This window comes from Helianthus annuus, chromosome 10 (assembly GCF_002127325.2).
Source record: "Helianthus annuus cultivar XRQ/B chromosome 10, HanXRQr2.0-SUNRISE, whole genome shotgun sequence".
Classification (NCBI taxonomy): domain Eukaryota; kingdom Viridiplantae; phylum Streptophyta; class Magnoliopsida; order Asterales; family Asteraceae; genus Helianthus; species Helianthus annuus.
The window spans coordinates 44,973,721-44,990,836 of NC_035442.2; the positions used below are offsets into that span (position 1 = coordinate 44,973,721).

At 33.8% G+C, this 17,116-nt stretch overlaps 1 protein-coding gene across 1 annotated transcript; it reads left to right on the forward strand.

The window, feature by feature from the left end:
- The first annotated feature begins 987 nt into the window (after positions 1 to 987).
- LOC110885511 (LIMR family protein At3g08930) lies at positions 988 to 8,086 on the forward strand. The gene is made up of 14 exons (XM_022133210.2): positions 988 to 1,532; positions 1,757 to 1,842; positions 3,069 to 3,181; positions 3,282 to 3,392; positions 3,474 to 3,572; positions 3,670 to 3,792; positions 5,215 to 5,277; positions 5,465 to 5,529; positions 6,498 to 6,607; positions 6,691 to 6,805; positions 6,891 to 6,956; positions 7,470 to 7,580; positions 7,663 to 7,729; positions 7,810 to 8,086. Exons 1-14 carry the CDS (start codon positions 1,183 to 1,185, stop codon positions 7,855 to 7,857), a joined length of 1,527 nt encoding a protein of 508 aa, XP_021988902.1. The 5' UTR covers positions 988 to 1,182; the 3' UTR covers positions 7,858 to 8,086.
- Positions 8,087 to 17,116: the final 9,030 nt, after the last annotated feature.

A 17,116-nucleotide genomic window follows, 5' to 3' on the forward strand; every position in this document is an offset into this window, starting at 1 on the left:
TCTCCGCTTCGTTTGGCCCAATACCATAAAGGAAACTTTTATTGTGGTTCACTTTAAGCCCGAACATTAAGAAGAATAATCTCAGGATTTTACGCAATGTCATCAGATTTTTCTCGTCCCATGACCCCAAGAAAATGGAGTCATCCGCAAAAAACAAATGTGATAAACAGGGCCCGTTGTTTGGTAATTTTAAACCGGAGTACATACCTAAACGAATCGCCTTTGTCATTAGTACGTGCAAACCTTCCATTGCAATTGTGAACAAAAACGGGGATAACGGATCTCCCTGTCTTAGACCTCTCTTGTATTGAAACTCCCCCGTCGGAGATCCGTTGACTATGACCGACGCTTTTCCAGTAAATAGAATTCCCATTATCCAAGTCTTCCACCTCGAGGGAAAGCCCATATGCGTAAGTACTGTAATTAAATACTTCCAGTTCAAAGTGTCATATGCTTTCTCTATGTCTGCTTTAAAGAGGAAAATTCTGTGCTTTTGTTTCTTTGCCCAGGATACCACTTCATTTAAGATTAGAGGCCCGTCCACGATATTACGATTTGCAACGAAGGCGGACTGTTCTTTCGCTACAATACTATCAAGCACGCCTTTCAACCGATTTGCCAGAGTTTTTGAGACAATCTTGTTTATGACACCTATCAAAGATATGGGTCTGAAATCTGATAAAGTTACCGGGTCACTTACTTTCGGGATTAGTGATATGAAGGAGGCACTACAAGATTTTTGGATATCTGATAAAGACCCATGTGTGTGAAACTGATCCATCAGCTCCATAATGTTACTTTCCAGCTCTTTTCAGAAACAACTTATTGACTTATTGATTTTTTGAAAAATCATAAGCTTGGAAAAAGCCAATAAATCACAAAATCCTGACTTTTCCAAGAAGCCAATAAGTCAATAAGTTGTTTTACCCAAACATACCCTAAGCTAAATAAGTTTGAAAAGAATAAATATACAATCACTTCGGGGCCACGTTACAAACCCCTATGATTTCATCATATTTTTCTTCCAGGCTGTTCCCAGTGTGTCCGATTCCCTTTCCTCCGAGGGCAATATTGTAACTTCACAATCGCCACCGGTGACAACCGCAAAGAAAAAAGTAGATCTCATCTGACAGTGTTCAAAAACCCTAAAAATTCAAATCAGTTGATGATCTTCAACCAACAATGGGGGATTTCAATCTAGCGCTTGTGATCGTAGCCATAGTAGTTTGTGTGCTGGTCTTCGTCTTCAATCTGTACCTCCTTGTCAACTACCAGCATCCCGATGACAAAAACCAGGCGTATTTCCCCAAATTCGTCGTCGTTTTGGGACTCTCCGTTGCTGCTATCTCTATACTTATGCTCCCCGCTGATGTGGCCAACCGGCAGGCTTGCCGGCACGCTATATATAACGGTGCTTGTAATCTCACTTTGCCTATGAAGGATCTGTGGCTCGCTATTTATATTATCGATGCTGTTCTTGTCTTCTTTGTTATTCCCTTTGCTATGTTTTACTACGAAGGCGACCAAGACAAGTAAGCATTTATGGAATAAAAATTAGGATTTGTTTTGTTTTCAGATGCAATAAATGTTGATTTTATTATTATAGATAAATGTTAGTTTTAGGTTACGTTATAGTTCGATTTAAAATTTTTTAGGGCTGATCTCTGAAATTGACATGTAGTATTTTCTTTTTTTGTTTGATAAACTTCGATTATAAATGTATTTATTTATTTATATGTTGAGTTTTTGTGTGTAGGACTGTTGGCAAGAGGGTTAAAAGTGCGTTGCTGTGGGTGGTAACTACAGCTATTGTTTGTGGTTTGGTGCTGGGTATTTTATACGGTTAGTGTTCCTGCTTGTTAATGTATTCCTATCATGAATATATTTCTGTCATACGGTCGACTGCAAGTATGAGTAGAACTGGTTTTTTAGTGGTTTAGGAGACTGTCATGCAACTAAGTAAGATTTGCACTTCATAAAAGCGTTAGCTTAATGATTACACAGGGCTGCGCCAAAGATTTCTGTACTTGTTTTCGTGCTGTAAGAATGTAAGATCAAAAAATGATGTTTTTTTTAATATTCTATGTTATAAGAGTAATCTGACTGTGGTTACTGTCACGGTAATACTAGAGGACATGGATACGATGCTAGAGCTATCATCTGCTGTTATATGGGAGTAGAAGCAGTACGGTCGCAAATGTTCTTGAAAGAATGCAAATTATAAGAGAAGCAATGTGATATATGATTTATCATTTATGACTGGTCTTAAAGGACATGAGATAAAGTCTTCCTATGCAGGGGGTTAGCCATGGGACGCCACACAAAAAAACATGAAATTTTTGAGTTTCTTTATAACAAAAATGTATTTTGGAACAAAATGTTACATGAATGTAGACCTAGGAAACATAAATCTATTCAGTTACTAGTAGATATCAGCAAAACAGAAGAAAGTTAAATATTTTCAACTTATAAGATAATACTTTCCGGTAGACCTAGGAGACATAACTCTAATCAGTTACTAGTACTCTAGTAAATATCAGTAAAACAAAAGAAAGGTAAATACTTTCCGGTATTCTTATAAGATAATGCTAAAACCTGTTATATAACCATACAATGCTAGCAAGATAGCACTAGAACTGATGCTCTAGAGTCAATAGGAATCGAGGAGAACTAGGCGCTTATCACATCTCAGAAAATAGTTGTCGTTATTTTAGACCTTGAGCTATAATATGCGACACATGTAGTGGAATATAGCTAAATGTGTTGACTCTAGGTAATACTATGGAGGGATGATATTATTTTCCTGATTGTGCAGATCACCCACTAGTCCACTACTGATTTCTATTGGTTTTCACTTTATATGTTTCTATTGACTTCTATTTGCCATCATGAACTAGTTAATATGGGGTAAAAAACTGTATTCATTTACCATTATTGTATTAAACTTCATGTAATAGGTTCCAACACATTATCGATATAATATATCTTGATATGAAGCCTGTAATAGCTCAAGTTTATTCTCCTGTTGTATGTTTTTGTTGCTGAGTGCTACTGGTTTTACATGCTAGGTCTTATCGGAAAAGTAGATTTTACCGTTAGGCACTTAACTTCTTCGACAACTTCATTCCCAAGCACCTTCCAGTTATCTAACGGTCAACCATGTGTCAACAACGGTCGCCAGGTAAACAAACAAACTTCATCATGTTCATTTATTTATTTCACTCACTTTCATATTTTTTGCAGCACATTTTATATCTTATTTATTTATTTATGAACGACAGTGTTCTGCCTATGATGCTAGTCCGTCATCAGAGACAACATGGACCATGCGTTCAACTTTTCCCGAATACGTCGTTGCTCTAGCCACAATTGTCGGCTCTGTGCTTTTCGCTGTAAGTTCATTTCTTGTACATGTTATTGTGAATTTCATGTCGCATGTAGAGTAATAGCATTTCTTTGCGTTGTTATGATAGATATTTGGTGGAGTTGGGATTGCTTGCCTCCCATTAGGGCTTATATTTTCATTCATAAGGCGGCCAAAGGCGGTGATTACTAGATCACAGTATATTAAGGTGGGCCCTATGTAATGTTTATATATGATATATCACATTGCCGTGTAAATGATTTCTGTTAGAAATTAACGTATTCGTTGGTTTTAATAATTTTTAGGAAGCAACAGAACTTGGTAAAAAAGCAAGAGAATTGAAAAAGGCAGCTGATGCACTTCATCAAGAAGAAAGAAGTGGTTCAAAAGGAAGGAAATGGCGTAAAAACATGAAGGCTCTAGAAAAGGTATGGGCTTCGTAAAGTAAAAAAAATCACATAAAAAAAATTCTCAAGTGTGACGCTGGACGCATATAGCATTATTCATATTCACCAAATCCAACTTGTATGTATCTTGTAAAATGCACATGTTGGCCATTTACACTTTAATATCTATAAAAACATGTATGCTAGCCTAACAGAGTTATTTTCCTCTGCTGTTAAAATATTAAAACCTGTGCAGTTAATATCGATGATATCATCGATATATCGGTTATCGGTCCCCATGTAAAATATTGGTGTCAAATATCGGTACTGATATTATCAGCAATATTGACCGATATATCACCGATTTTCTCGCTATCAGCACCTTTCTTCTTAGTTCTACAATTCGTCTTTCTTGTTATTGCTGCTATTAGTGTTTTAAGTCTTAATTGTTAAATGTTAGTGTTTTAAGTCTTAATCGGTTTCTACTTGCTACAATTGCTAGTGTTTTGCAAGTTGCAAAAGGTTAATTTAGTTAATGGTAGGAGTATATAATGAATTTTTAGTGTTAAATTGCTATATACCTATATATATAGGGTACGGATAGTGTAAAAAGGGCCTAAAGTGTGAGAAGGGTGAGAAGTGTATTATAACACTATATATAATACTATATAACACCATATAAACACTGTATAACAATATGTAACACCATATAATACCATATAACACTATGTAACACTATATAACATTATATAACAAATATAACACTATACATCTATCATAGACATGCTATCAGACAACCTATAGTGTTATATTTGTTATATAACGATATATAGTGTTACATAGTGTTATACGGTGTTTATATGGTGTTACATATTGTTATACGGTGTTTATATGGTGTTATATAGTATTATATATAGTGTTATAATACACTTCTCACACTTTGAGCACTTTTTACAGGATCCTCTACCTATATATATATATATATATATATATATATATATATATATATATATATATAAATTCAGCATGATATTAAAATTACCGATATCTCAAATATCAGTCCTTGACCGATGTCTGATTTTTTTAACGCATTAACTGCATAGATAAAACGTAAGGAAAAATGAAAGGAGACAACTTATATATACATATACATACATATATATATGTATATGTATGTAGGATTAGGTTCAAGGGTGAACTCTATCTAGTGTATTTGCGAACTGAGCGAACTAATCCTGGCCATACACGTGTGTAAATCAATGGCCAGGATTTGATGATGAAATACACTAGTGTATTCTACGATTTGATGATGAAATCCTAGCCATACACGTGTGTAAATCAATGGCCAGGATTTGTTCACTTAGAACCCCACGTGTGTATGTATATGTATATAAAATTAGTTTCTCTTTGTAAATTAGATGATTAGTTGATTTTCAAGGTTATGTGAATATTCCTATCTTTCAGGAGTTGCTTCTTTTGGAGGATGACGTGAAGGCTTTAGAAGAGATGTACCCTCAAGGCGAAAAGGTGATAAGCGTGTAACATTGTGTTCTGAATTATTATTTTACATTATTTATGTTTTTGCTAGTTAAGGCTTGCCTACATCCTACCCTCCCCAAACCCTATCAATAGCTTCGCTATAGGTGGGATTATACTGGGTATGGTTTTTGTTTGCTAGTTGACTACCTAATGTTGTGTAATTTAATCCATTCAGGCAGAGGCCACCTGGGCTATGACCGTTCTTGGCTATCTGGCAAAGCTTATACTTGGAGTTTTTGGGTGAGTCATTTATTATGTGATTCTTTAAGTGAACTTCTTTTTGTTACTTTGTTCGTTTCAATTGGTAAGGCCTTTGTCTAACAAGTCTACTTGTTTGCAAACATCTAGCAAACCATAAGCATTTCACTTCTTCGAGGAATCATTTGATTCAATTTAACTACTCATCTACCTGTGTTTGTTAAAAGGTTGCCTATTTGATGTTTGCCAAACGTGTGGGTTTTAAATTTGAAATTAGTAAACTTTGTTGTGGTTGTAGACAATACAAACATTATTGTATTAAAGTAAATGGATAAACTCTAAACTAAAATAATTGTGATAAGAGAAGTAAAAAAAGACGATATCAGTTTATGTAAAAATCAACTCATTCCTGGCTGGTGCGCTGAATGACGGTTTTTTTAGTTATGCAAAACCATACATTAAACTTGGGGATAGAGTTCAAGAGAATGAGATTAAGGTTAATTGTTAGTAATAGCTATTGATATTTTTACTTTTTCTTGGTTCTATTGCTTTTTAAACTTCACGTATTATTTGTAAAATTTAAGTTGAAACTTTCATATATTGATTAATATTAGAATTAGAATATGGTTTATGCCAACTGACCCGCTCCACTTGGCTCATTTCTACCTCAAAGTTTTTAAAACAAAGTATTGAACTTTGTATGTGATGCTGCATGTATAGTTTATCATTGAATTTGTTGTTAAGAATCCAAGAAAATGATCACATTTTTTTTTCTGTTTTTTGGAGAAATGGTTTTTACATCAATTCAAATTTGGCTTTCTTTTTGAGTATATAATTACTTCCGGAAGACCGGAACTGATATCATTTATGGACTAGTTATTTATATTCTTTTGCTGACGCTATGCATAGATCATTTTGTCCATATTCTTGATGATTTTTTAGCTCAAAATCTCAAATCATAATCAATTTTTTCATATTTATAATTACATTCATTGTATTCTTTCTGTCAGGTTGATCGTTTCAATCGCTTGGGTTGCACACATAGTGATATATCTGTTGATTGACCCTCCACTTTCTTCATTCTTAAACGAGGTTTTCATAAAGTTGGATGATATCTGGGGTAACTTTCATTTCCTATCCTTTTCCTTATAGCATTTTACATAAAACAAACACATTTAAATCAACCAAATACTACTTCACCAGGTCTTCTCGGTACCGCAGCCTTTGCATTCTTCTGCTTCTACCTTCTGCTTGCAGTAATTGCTGGGGCAATGATGCTTGGTTTGCGACTAGTGTTTATCACCATCCACCCTATGAAGTAATTACCTTTTTTTACCCCTAATACTATTTCTGTTAGTGGGTATCCAGTTGTTTATGTTGCGGCCTGTGAAATGATGTTACAGGTGGGGAGCTACTCTCATGAACTCTTTCCTGTTCAATGTCGGTCTCATTCTTCTTTGCTCCATCAGGTAGTAGGCTGCTGATTCAATGCCATTTTCGTCCCTGAGGTTTGGCCAGTTTTGCGACTTTCGTCCAAAGGTTTGTTTTTCCGCATCTGGATCCAAAAGGTTTGAAATCTTGCCCCTTTTCATCCGGCTCGTTAACTCCATCCGTTTTTCTCCGTTAAGTCGGGGGTATTTCCGTCTTTTTTTTAACTTAAATGGTCTTGAATACTTGTACATTATGCTAAATGCTTGTACATAAAGTGAAAAAGACCGAATTGCCCTTTAAGTTAACAAAAAAGACGAAAATACCCCTGACTTAACGGAGAAAAATGGATGGAGTTAACGAGCCGGATGAAAATGGCAAGATTTCAAACCTTTTGGATCCAGATGCGGAAAAACACACATTTGGACAAAGTCAAAACTGACCAAACCTCGGGCGAAAATGGCTTTAGTGTGATTCAGTTCTGTTTGTATATTTTTAAGCTATTATTATAATATGGTCTAGTACTTATGATCGTTTTGTTTTGGTGGTTTTAGTGTGATTCAGTTCTGCTCAACCGCATTTGCATACTATGCTCAAGCTACAGCGGCTCAAGAAATTTTTAGTCACACGTTGCAATCTCTTCGTGGAATCAAATACTTATACAAGTATCTCATCCTTCCACAATGTTGTGTTTATATTGGGTGTGTTTTAATAACTGATGCTCATATCTGATGATCTCATTGGCAGGTATAACATATTCCAAATCGCATTTGTGGCTCTAGCAGGCCTAACCTTTGTGTATTATGCGGCTTTTGTAAGTTTTTTATATTTGTTACAATGATTTTGGACCAAAAAGTTGGTGTTTTTGATTGGTCGTGGATTATTATTGTTCAGGGATGGAGAAGAAAAAAACCGAGTGGTAGGTTCCAACTATCATCTTGAAGTAAGTGTGCGTTGCGTGTGAGGTTGAACATTGTAACTAGAGGGGAAGGGAAGGTGGCTGAGTTTTCGTCGTGTTGAATTGATTACTGATTTTTGTCCGACTGTGATACCATTTGTATGTATTATCATCTATCTTGTGTTTATGTAATACTTAAAGCTGACGAAACACGAACAGGATTGTTGAATTGGTGGTGAAGTTAATGACTATATTATTATTGTTATTATTCTTTATTCCTGTAAATTAGTTTGCATTGCGAGGTGTTGGAATGTAAATGCAAATTGTTAAAATTACTTGATCTCTATGTTACCTTTACATATTCTATTGGTTCTTGCCTCAACCTTGGTGTTTATATGTACAAACTAACAAAGATGCAAATTGTTAATTTAGTACCAAGGCAAACTTGTATTTTGTAACAATAAATCTCTTTTGAGGCCACAAAACATATGTTGCAACAAATATATTAGATGATTGATTGCAATACGTGTGTGTATATATATTTATTTATACACACATGCATGATGATAATGGCGGAGGGAATCCATCTTCAGTGTTCTCAAGCAGCGACAGCTCCGCATCATCCTTTTCCGTCCGATCTCATCCTTCTCATTCTCAAACCCATGGAATCCATCGTTACCATCCTCAACCTATTTATTTTAAACAAAATAATATATTAAATAATAATAAGAGAGAGAGAGAGAGAGACGCAAGAGAGAGACTGAGGATGGCCAACATCACCATTTCAATTCGTATGGGATTCTCGGTACCAAGGGGGCAGGGCCACTGGCGAAGCTTTATTGAGGGCGGGAGGTGCCCCGATCCACATCAATTTTTCACTTGTAGTGTTAATTTTATCGAAAATTTTTAATTCTTTTTTGCAGTGTAAAATATTGGATGATTAAGAATTTGAACTCACCAATTTGAAATTTGATAATCCGGCTTCGTTTGAGCTCCACACCAACTCATCATTCTCATCCTATCCGAAGAGTGTAGTTGTTTATTGGTGGTGTTATGTGGATGTGCACGTGCACAAGTTGTGGTGAGTAAACCAAACCCCATGACCTGACCATAGTCAGGCCCTTCAATCACATCACATCCAACCTAATCCACCCGTTCGTGTACTCGCACTGACAGCTACGTACCAACCCATCCAAACACAAACTTTTAAGTTAAACAACAATTTGTGTTTTGATACGTCGGTCATTTCGTTCAGTAATTAACTAGTTCAACAGTTTAACTATGTAACGTTTTTTTTTCTTATCAAGTTTGGCCCCGGTTCTCAGTTCTATTCTTTTTAATTTTTGTTTTGTTTCACATCCACTAAATGTACAGCATGGTCCGGGTTTTTACACTTGCATAGGGATGAGCATTTGGTATCAGGTGCCGGTACCGGTACCGAATCATACCGGGTATTATATTCGATACCAGTATCCATTTTCCCTGTTTTTCGATACCGGTACCCACTTTTTCTGTTTTTCACGGTTCGGTATCGAACGGGTACCGTCATCATCCCTACACTTGCATACATCCATGAACTAACAACCGTTGGAATTGGGAGGACGAATAGAATTTAGAGGTGCACATTTTGGTTAGTTGAAAAAACCCACCCAATCTTTTTTTTTTTTTTTTTTGAACGGCAAATTTGGATCACTGACGGACCACTGGAGACCAGCGGAACCACCCGATCATATCCATCTCCACTAGGCATAAAGCCTATACACCAATTCAGGAGGAAACCCAATAAATATGGGAAAAACCCCCTTGTGAGAATCGAACCCAGGACCTATTGGTCCAAAGTCTTATCTCACCCCCAAGATACCACTAGGCTATAAAGCCATGGGTCAATCTTTTTTTTTTAATCTTTAAAATTTGGTCAAACCAAGAAAAGGGTCGGTTAATAACCGGTTTGGGGGATGGGCTCGCAAATCATAACATATAGTAAATTAGGGATATTTTGGACCGGTTAACTGATAATCGGTTGTAAATAACATGTTATTTTATAAATAGTTAAAAAACAAAAGAAAGTTCAAAAAATATAAAATATAAAATTAAATAGATAAATAAACTCGATAAACTTTTTTTTATATTATATTGGAAATTTACAATTAACAAAAATGTCGTGAATACATTTTACTTTTTGATATATAATCATTGTCATCATCATCTTCGTTTGGTGTTTATTTTCCGTCTTCAAGAATAGTTAAGCGTAGCGAATCATCGCAAGCGAGTTCGTCATCAGAAAGTAATTCACCATTCCTTTTGATACCTCGTGCACGTGTATTGGTTATTCCACTGCGATTTCGCTTTCGAGATTTGTCATATGTTGTACAATGTTCTGCCGCATCCAAGTAGTCTTTCAAGTAAATGCAAATTTCCATCTCTGTTGAAGCAAGCCTCGTTTTACCGATGGATAAAAGCTAACATGGAAGCTTTGACGCTTAGTAGAAAAGTTTTACTCTTCATATATCTATAATCTTTTACCACATGTCTTGGTCACTTCATTAGACATATTATTTAATAATATTAATCATTTTTCATAAGTAAAATATTGTGTGTACTTAGCTTGGGTGGTGTGGTATAAAGCCCTTATAATGCCACATCACCGCCACGTCATATGGGGTGGGGGAGGGGGTTAAAGCACATGCCTTTAACATCCTTGTAATGGTTTAAAGCCCTCAACATTATTAACTAATTATTTTTTTTTAATTAAATCTAAACATCATTAATCAAAATTTAAATAACATATATAAAATATAACAAACATAATTTTAATAGAAAAACGAGTACAACGGATTTTCACAAAAATAATCATTAATTAATTGGTCATGAGCACACAACGATCTCGTTAAAGAGGCGCTTGTCTGCTACGCGTTGTAGACGATTCGGCTTCTTCTCGCAAATACTGAATCGCCTCATGCGTCACTGCGATAAGCATATCATCGATCACTCCCTCGGATGAAGAGCCGGACGAATCGGATGAGGAGTTGGATGACATTTTTGTTAAATGATTGGAGAGAATTTGTAGGTTTTAGTGAATGAGTTTGTGCTTGGTTTGTGTTTAATATATGTATATATATAATAAGAATTTAAAAAGTTTTTTTTTTAATAAAAAATTTGACCGTTTGGAAACGATCATATTGACCTTCTCTCTCGAAAAACACACTTGACGCCCATTATGTGCATGACGAGGAATAGGATGGCAGCCCCATAGCCCCTAGAAAATGAGGGAGAGGCGCCAAAATAGGTGAGGTGACAGGGAGCGCGACCACACCGTCTAGTCTTAGTAATTTAACTCTATTAACATATCTCAATAAAATACATATAGTTTTACACTGAATATACTTCACCTATGAATTTTGATTAAGTTAAACATACATGTTGAACTTGGGATTAGGGATAAGCATTTCGGTACCGGTACCAAAAAATGGCCGTACGTAATGATACCGTATCAATAAAATTTTGGTACTAATTCGGTATCTTCTTTTTGACGTATTCGGGAATCGGGATTGGTATTTTCGGTCCGGTACAGTACCGGTATTTCACCGATTTTTACCTTCAAATATCATATCATATCAAGCATTTTTTGTATCAATACCGGTAATTTTGACGATTCTCAAAATTGTTATTTCGATACCAGTACACGATACCGATACTGGTACTCAATTTTATAATTATTTATATGTAGATAATGGGATATAATATCAACGAAAGTTAATATGCCTAGTTATTAAACTATGTGATCAATAAATATTTTTTATACTCAAATACGTTAGGTAGAAAAATATAAACTAGTGGTATCTTTTCGTGTTTTGCGGCGAGAATTTGATCGATATCAGTTCAGCATGTAAATAGTACTAGAATTCGGTCGGTATTGTTTGGTTTGTTACGGTACCGGCACTCATCATTCGTTAGAACAATCGAAAGAACATAAAACCCGAATGCTCAACACGTGTTTTATATGGCTAGCATAGGTTTGGGATCTAGCTTTGGGATCTAAAAAAGCATGAAAAAAAATTATAAAAGGAATTTAAGTGGGCTTTTAGTTGGCATCGCATCGTTTTGTTACAATACGGGTACGATACTAGCACTTGGTATAGCAACCGAAAGAGATATATGCCCAAGAGAATATCGGCACGTGTTTTACATCGAAGGAAAAACCCAGGGCCGTCTCCGAAAATGATAAAATACTTTTAGGCCCGGTGCGAAACAAAAAAAATTGGGCCCCTCCTTATAATATATAAACTCATCAACCGTATATAAAAAACACAATACGACTATAATTGTTATAAAATAAATAAAACAAAAGTAGTGTAGCAAAATAACTGAATATATATAAACATACCCAAATTAGTTTGGCAACACGAACCTTTTCATATAAATTAAAAAAAAAGAACTAGATATTGACTTATTGAGTTCTTCTAAGTTTATATTGTAAATGGTTAAATGACAAATGAGAATAAAAACCTACAAGAAAACATGTAAAGTTTATTAGGTAAATGATTAAATAAAAAGAAAAAATGAATGAACTTGCAAATTTGTGGAGGCCTAAATTTAGATGTGAAAAATCAAAATTAAAACTAAAAAATAGCCTTTTTTTTCCCTATTAATAAAACAAGCTGAAATTAGCTATAAACAAAAACATAACATAAATTAAAAATTAAAAATGAAAAACAAATACAGAACATGAATTAAAAATGAAAAAATAAAAATGAAAAACAAATACAGAAATGAATTAAAAATGAAAAAGACAACTTGGGGATTCGAACATGGAGTCTCTGACTCTCAATTCAGCTCTTTCATCCATTGAGACAAATGACTAATATGTTTCTTTTTTCCTGCAACAAATTTATATATAAAATATATATTATTTTTTAAACTATTTGGGCCCCTAAATGTTTTGGGCCTTGTGCGATGGCACCTCTTGCACAGGCCCAAATCCGGCCCTGGAAAAACCATAGAAACGAATACCCGTACTAACACTGTATGATTGTCTGTTCCTCACGCTACTTTCATCATATCGACACTTGTTATAGCTTATGAGACAAAAAAAATACTACATTGCGAACACAACTTTGTTTTCAATTAATTTTATGCTCCCAAGTCGAGAGAGCCATAAAACTAATATGGTACTGCTACCAGTGTTGTTAGTGTTGTTCGAATAATATTAGTTTGGTTAGTCACGTGAAGAACAAAACCTAAGTATATTTGCGTGTTCGATTTTTAACTTTTATCGAACCCAGGTAAAGATAAACACGTCGTAACGATAAATCTTATAACATATTTCATTATTAAAATGGAGAATGGTAAACGACATTACCTTATACAAAGTGTGAGAAGTCTGTGTATACATTGTGTTTTAAATTTTAGACATAGTGTTTTAGATTCTTTTGAGATTGTATAATACAGAAAAACACCAAACACAAATATTTAAAACATGACCCTATGTATTATAGGCGTTGAATTTAAAACACACTGATTAACTTTTTTCGCATTGTGTTTTAGATTTCATGCCTAAAATACATTTAATTGTGTTTTAAATTGTAACATTTGGTGTTTTTTATATTATATCATGCGAGAAGAATCTAAAACATCATGCCTAAAATTTGAAACAAAATACCTACATAAACTTCTTACATTTTGTAGGAAAAATGCATTTCGTAGAAGAACCCTTACACATTGATTGTGAGACATGACATGTACGTTTGTGCTTCGATCACTTGTATATCTTATTCACAACTCGGTTAGTAAAATTTGTATCTAGACATAGCAACGTCTAACATTTCCCTAGAAACTTCATTTCTTATCTGGTCTAACCATGTGTGCCTACACATCCACCTTAACATCCTCATCTCTACCACCTCCATGTTGCACACTTGCTTTATTGATGGCCCAACAGCCTGTCTCAGCATTTTCAATAACACTTATATCGAAAAGTTAAATAGAACATCGTACCAATTATGGCGGTAAGTACTGGTTTAGTGATTCAGACGATATTAGTATGGTGGCGGTACTTGATATAGTTTAAAATACCAAAGAATATTTTATTTTAAATACATATTCATTTTAATAAAACTTATATCATATTGTTGAATAAAAAATTAAACATGACTGCGTATTTGATATTTTTTTAGTTAACAAACACAAATTCTTAGAAGACAAATCAAACTAAATCATAACAAATATAATTTAAGAACCAAAAATCACTGTATTACAAATGTAACCAATATTTTTATCCTTGTTTAATTGTATTAGAAGTGTACAAGAGTAACACACATGACTACATTAATTAAATCACAATTCCTTTTTTAAGCCTCTTACCCTTTCATTTTTTTATTTATAAAATTTTGGATATAAATTTTTTTAACTACAAATTTTTCTTAATTATTACATTAACAAATCAAAAAATTATTTTGAATTGTAATCATATATCATTAATCACGTATGATAAAGTTTGACGTGTATATGATATATTTCAATATGTGTAGAATATATCTAGGATCATTTGACATGTATAGTATAAGTTTTTTAACTAATTAATTAGAGATATAATAATTAATTGTTAGATTTAAAACTCTAACATCAAAATCTCAAAAATGTCCTTTTGTTATTAAAAATAAAGTTAAAACGATTATATTATTTATAAAATTGTTAAAAAGTTTTCTTAAAAGATCACACAATCTCTCTTCCTCTCTCTCGTACACACACACATAGAGAGAGAAGATTAGAATCCCGTATATTACACGATTTGAGTAAATATAATGGTATATACTTAATAACAAAAAAAAGTTATTTTAAGAAGCATGTTTATTGCTTGGGTTGAATAAAACGTGTATTACACAAAAATGGCTATCAAATAATATTATAAAGATAACGTAGTATCCTAAGTTATACTATTAAAAAAACTATGAGTAAAATGCCAAAATGGTCCCAGAGTTTCGTTCACTATTGCCATTTCAGTCAAAAAATGAAACTTTTAGTATCTAGATACCTGAGGTTTCATTTTTGTTATCATTTCCATACAAAACACCAAGTCAGTTAAAATGTATTGTTAAGACATGGATAATTTTAGCAAATCTCAAGCCTCAGGGACGATTTCGGCAACTTACCATTTATTCTTTCAAGTTTTTTATCATTAAATAAAAAGCGAAAAATAATTATAAATATAATATATGTATACATACACACGTTTGTATATACACATTATTTTTTAATTTTCTTTTTTTACCTTTAAAACAAAAAGATAATAAATTAACCATAATATATATATATATATATATATATATATATATATATATATATATATATATATATAGGGTGGAGTTATTGTAAAAAAGGCCTAAAGTGTGAGAAAAGTAAGAAAGAATCTCAACCATTAGATCTAAATTAATTGAAAAGGGTAAGATTGTAAATTCAAATATGGTAATCCTTGATTTAAGGATTTGGAGAGAGAAAAACCTGGATTTTAGGACTTATAACCGTCGATAAATATAACACCATTCATAGCATGTTCATACATGGTGTTTTAAATATAACACAATTCAGAAAAAAAAACACCATTCAGCGAACAAAATAACACCATTCAGTACAAAATAACACCATTCAACAAACAAAATAACACCATTCAGTAAATAAAATAACACCATTCAGCAGTAAAAAAAACACCATTCAGTACAAAGAATATAACACCATTCAGTACAAAAATAACACCATTCAGTACAAAAATTAACAACATTCAGTAAACAAAATAACACCATTCAGCAGTAAAAAAACACCATTCAGTACAAAAAACACCATTCAGAAAATAAAAATATAACACCTCTGTATCATCTTCTTCACTTCCGGCACCACCACCACTGCCACTTCCGGCACCACCACTGCCGATCCAACACCACCACCACCGCCGCCGCTCGAACCACCACAATAAACATGCGATCTTCATCAATCGGATCAATCTTCATCAATGATTTCTGCGATCTTCATCAATCGATCTTCATCAATCGGATCAATCTTCATCAATGATTTCTGCGATCTTCATCAAACGATCTTCATCAATCGGATCAATCGGATCATCTTCATCAATCTTCATGTTATCAACGATTTCTTCATCAATCGATCTTCATCAATCGGATCAATCTTCATCAATGATTTCTGCGATCTTCATCAATCGATCTTCATCAATCGGATCAATCGGATCATCTTCATCAATCTTGATGTTATCAACGATTTCTGCGATTAGAGAGAGAGAGCGTGCGATTGGAGAGAGGGAGCGTGCAATTGGAGAGAGAGAGAGATTGTAGGGATTTTAATTACAGTTACCTCTTTTGAATGGATTTAAAAGACTTTATTACCCCTATAATTTTCAATTCAGTCCAAAAAATAAAATAAATTTTACATTTTGGTCCCTATTAATCTAAACCATTAGATCAAAGATCTAATGGTGTGTATTCTTTCTTATCCTTCTCACACTTTTAGTCTTTTTTACAGGATCCTCTACCTATATATATATATATATATATATATATATATAGGGAGAAGATCATCCGAGAACCACCTCTTATTGCGAGAACCAATGTGAACACAACCAAAAATGCCTAAAAATAGCTAAAATCACATTTTTTTTAATATTTTTTATATAAAAATCGCTACTTTTCGAAGCAAAAAAAATAAATTTAAAAAAAAAATTTTTTTGGCCACTAAAAGTAGCGATTTGAGCATAAAAAATATTAAAATTTTTTTTTTTAGATTTATTTTTTATTTTTTTAGATTTTTTTTAGATTTTTTTAGGTTTTTTGGGGGTTTAGTTTTTAGCATTTTAGCTTGGGGTGGGGGGGTTTAGGTTTTTGGGGGGGTGGGGGAGGGGGGTTTAGTTTTTTTTTTTTGGAGGGGGGGGGGTTAGGTTTTTTTTTAGGTTTTTGGGGGGTTTTAGTTTTTAGCATTTAGTTTGGGGGGGGGGGTGGGGGGGGGGTTTAGGTTTTTTTTTTTTGATGGGGGGGGGTGGGGGTTAGGTTTTTTTTTTAGCTATTTTAGGTTGTGTTTACATTGGTTCTCGCGGTTCTCACAATAAGGGTGGTTCTCGCATGAGCCCCTATATATATATATACATTTCCAATTTTATATATACACATTGGCGAAACTTTAATGGGGCCGGGTAGCCCAGCCTTCTCCGATTTTTCACTCGTAGTGATAGTTTTAACGAAAATTTATGAATGTTTTTTGTAGTGTAAAATATTGGATTTTTTAAGAGTCCGACCTCACCAATTT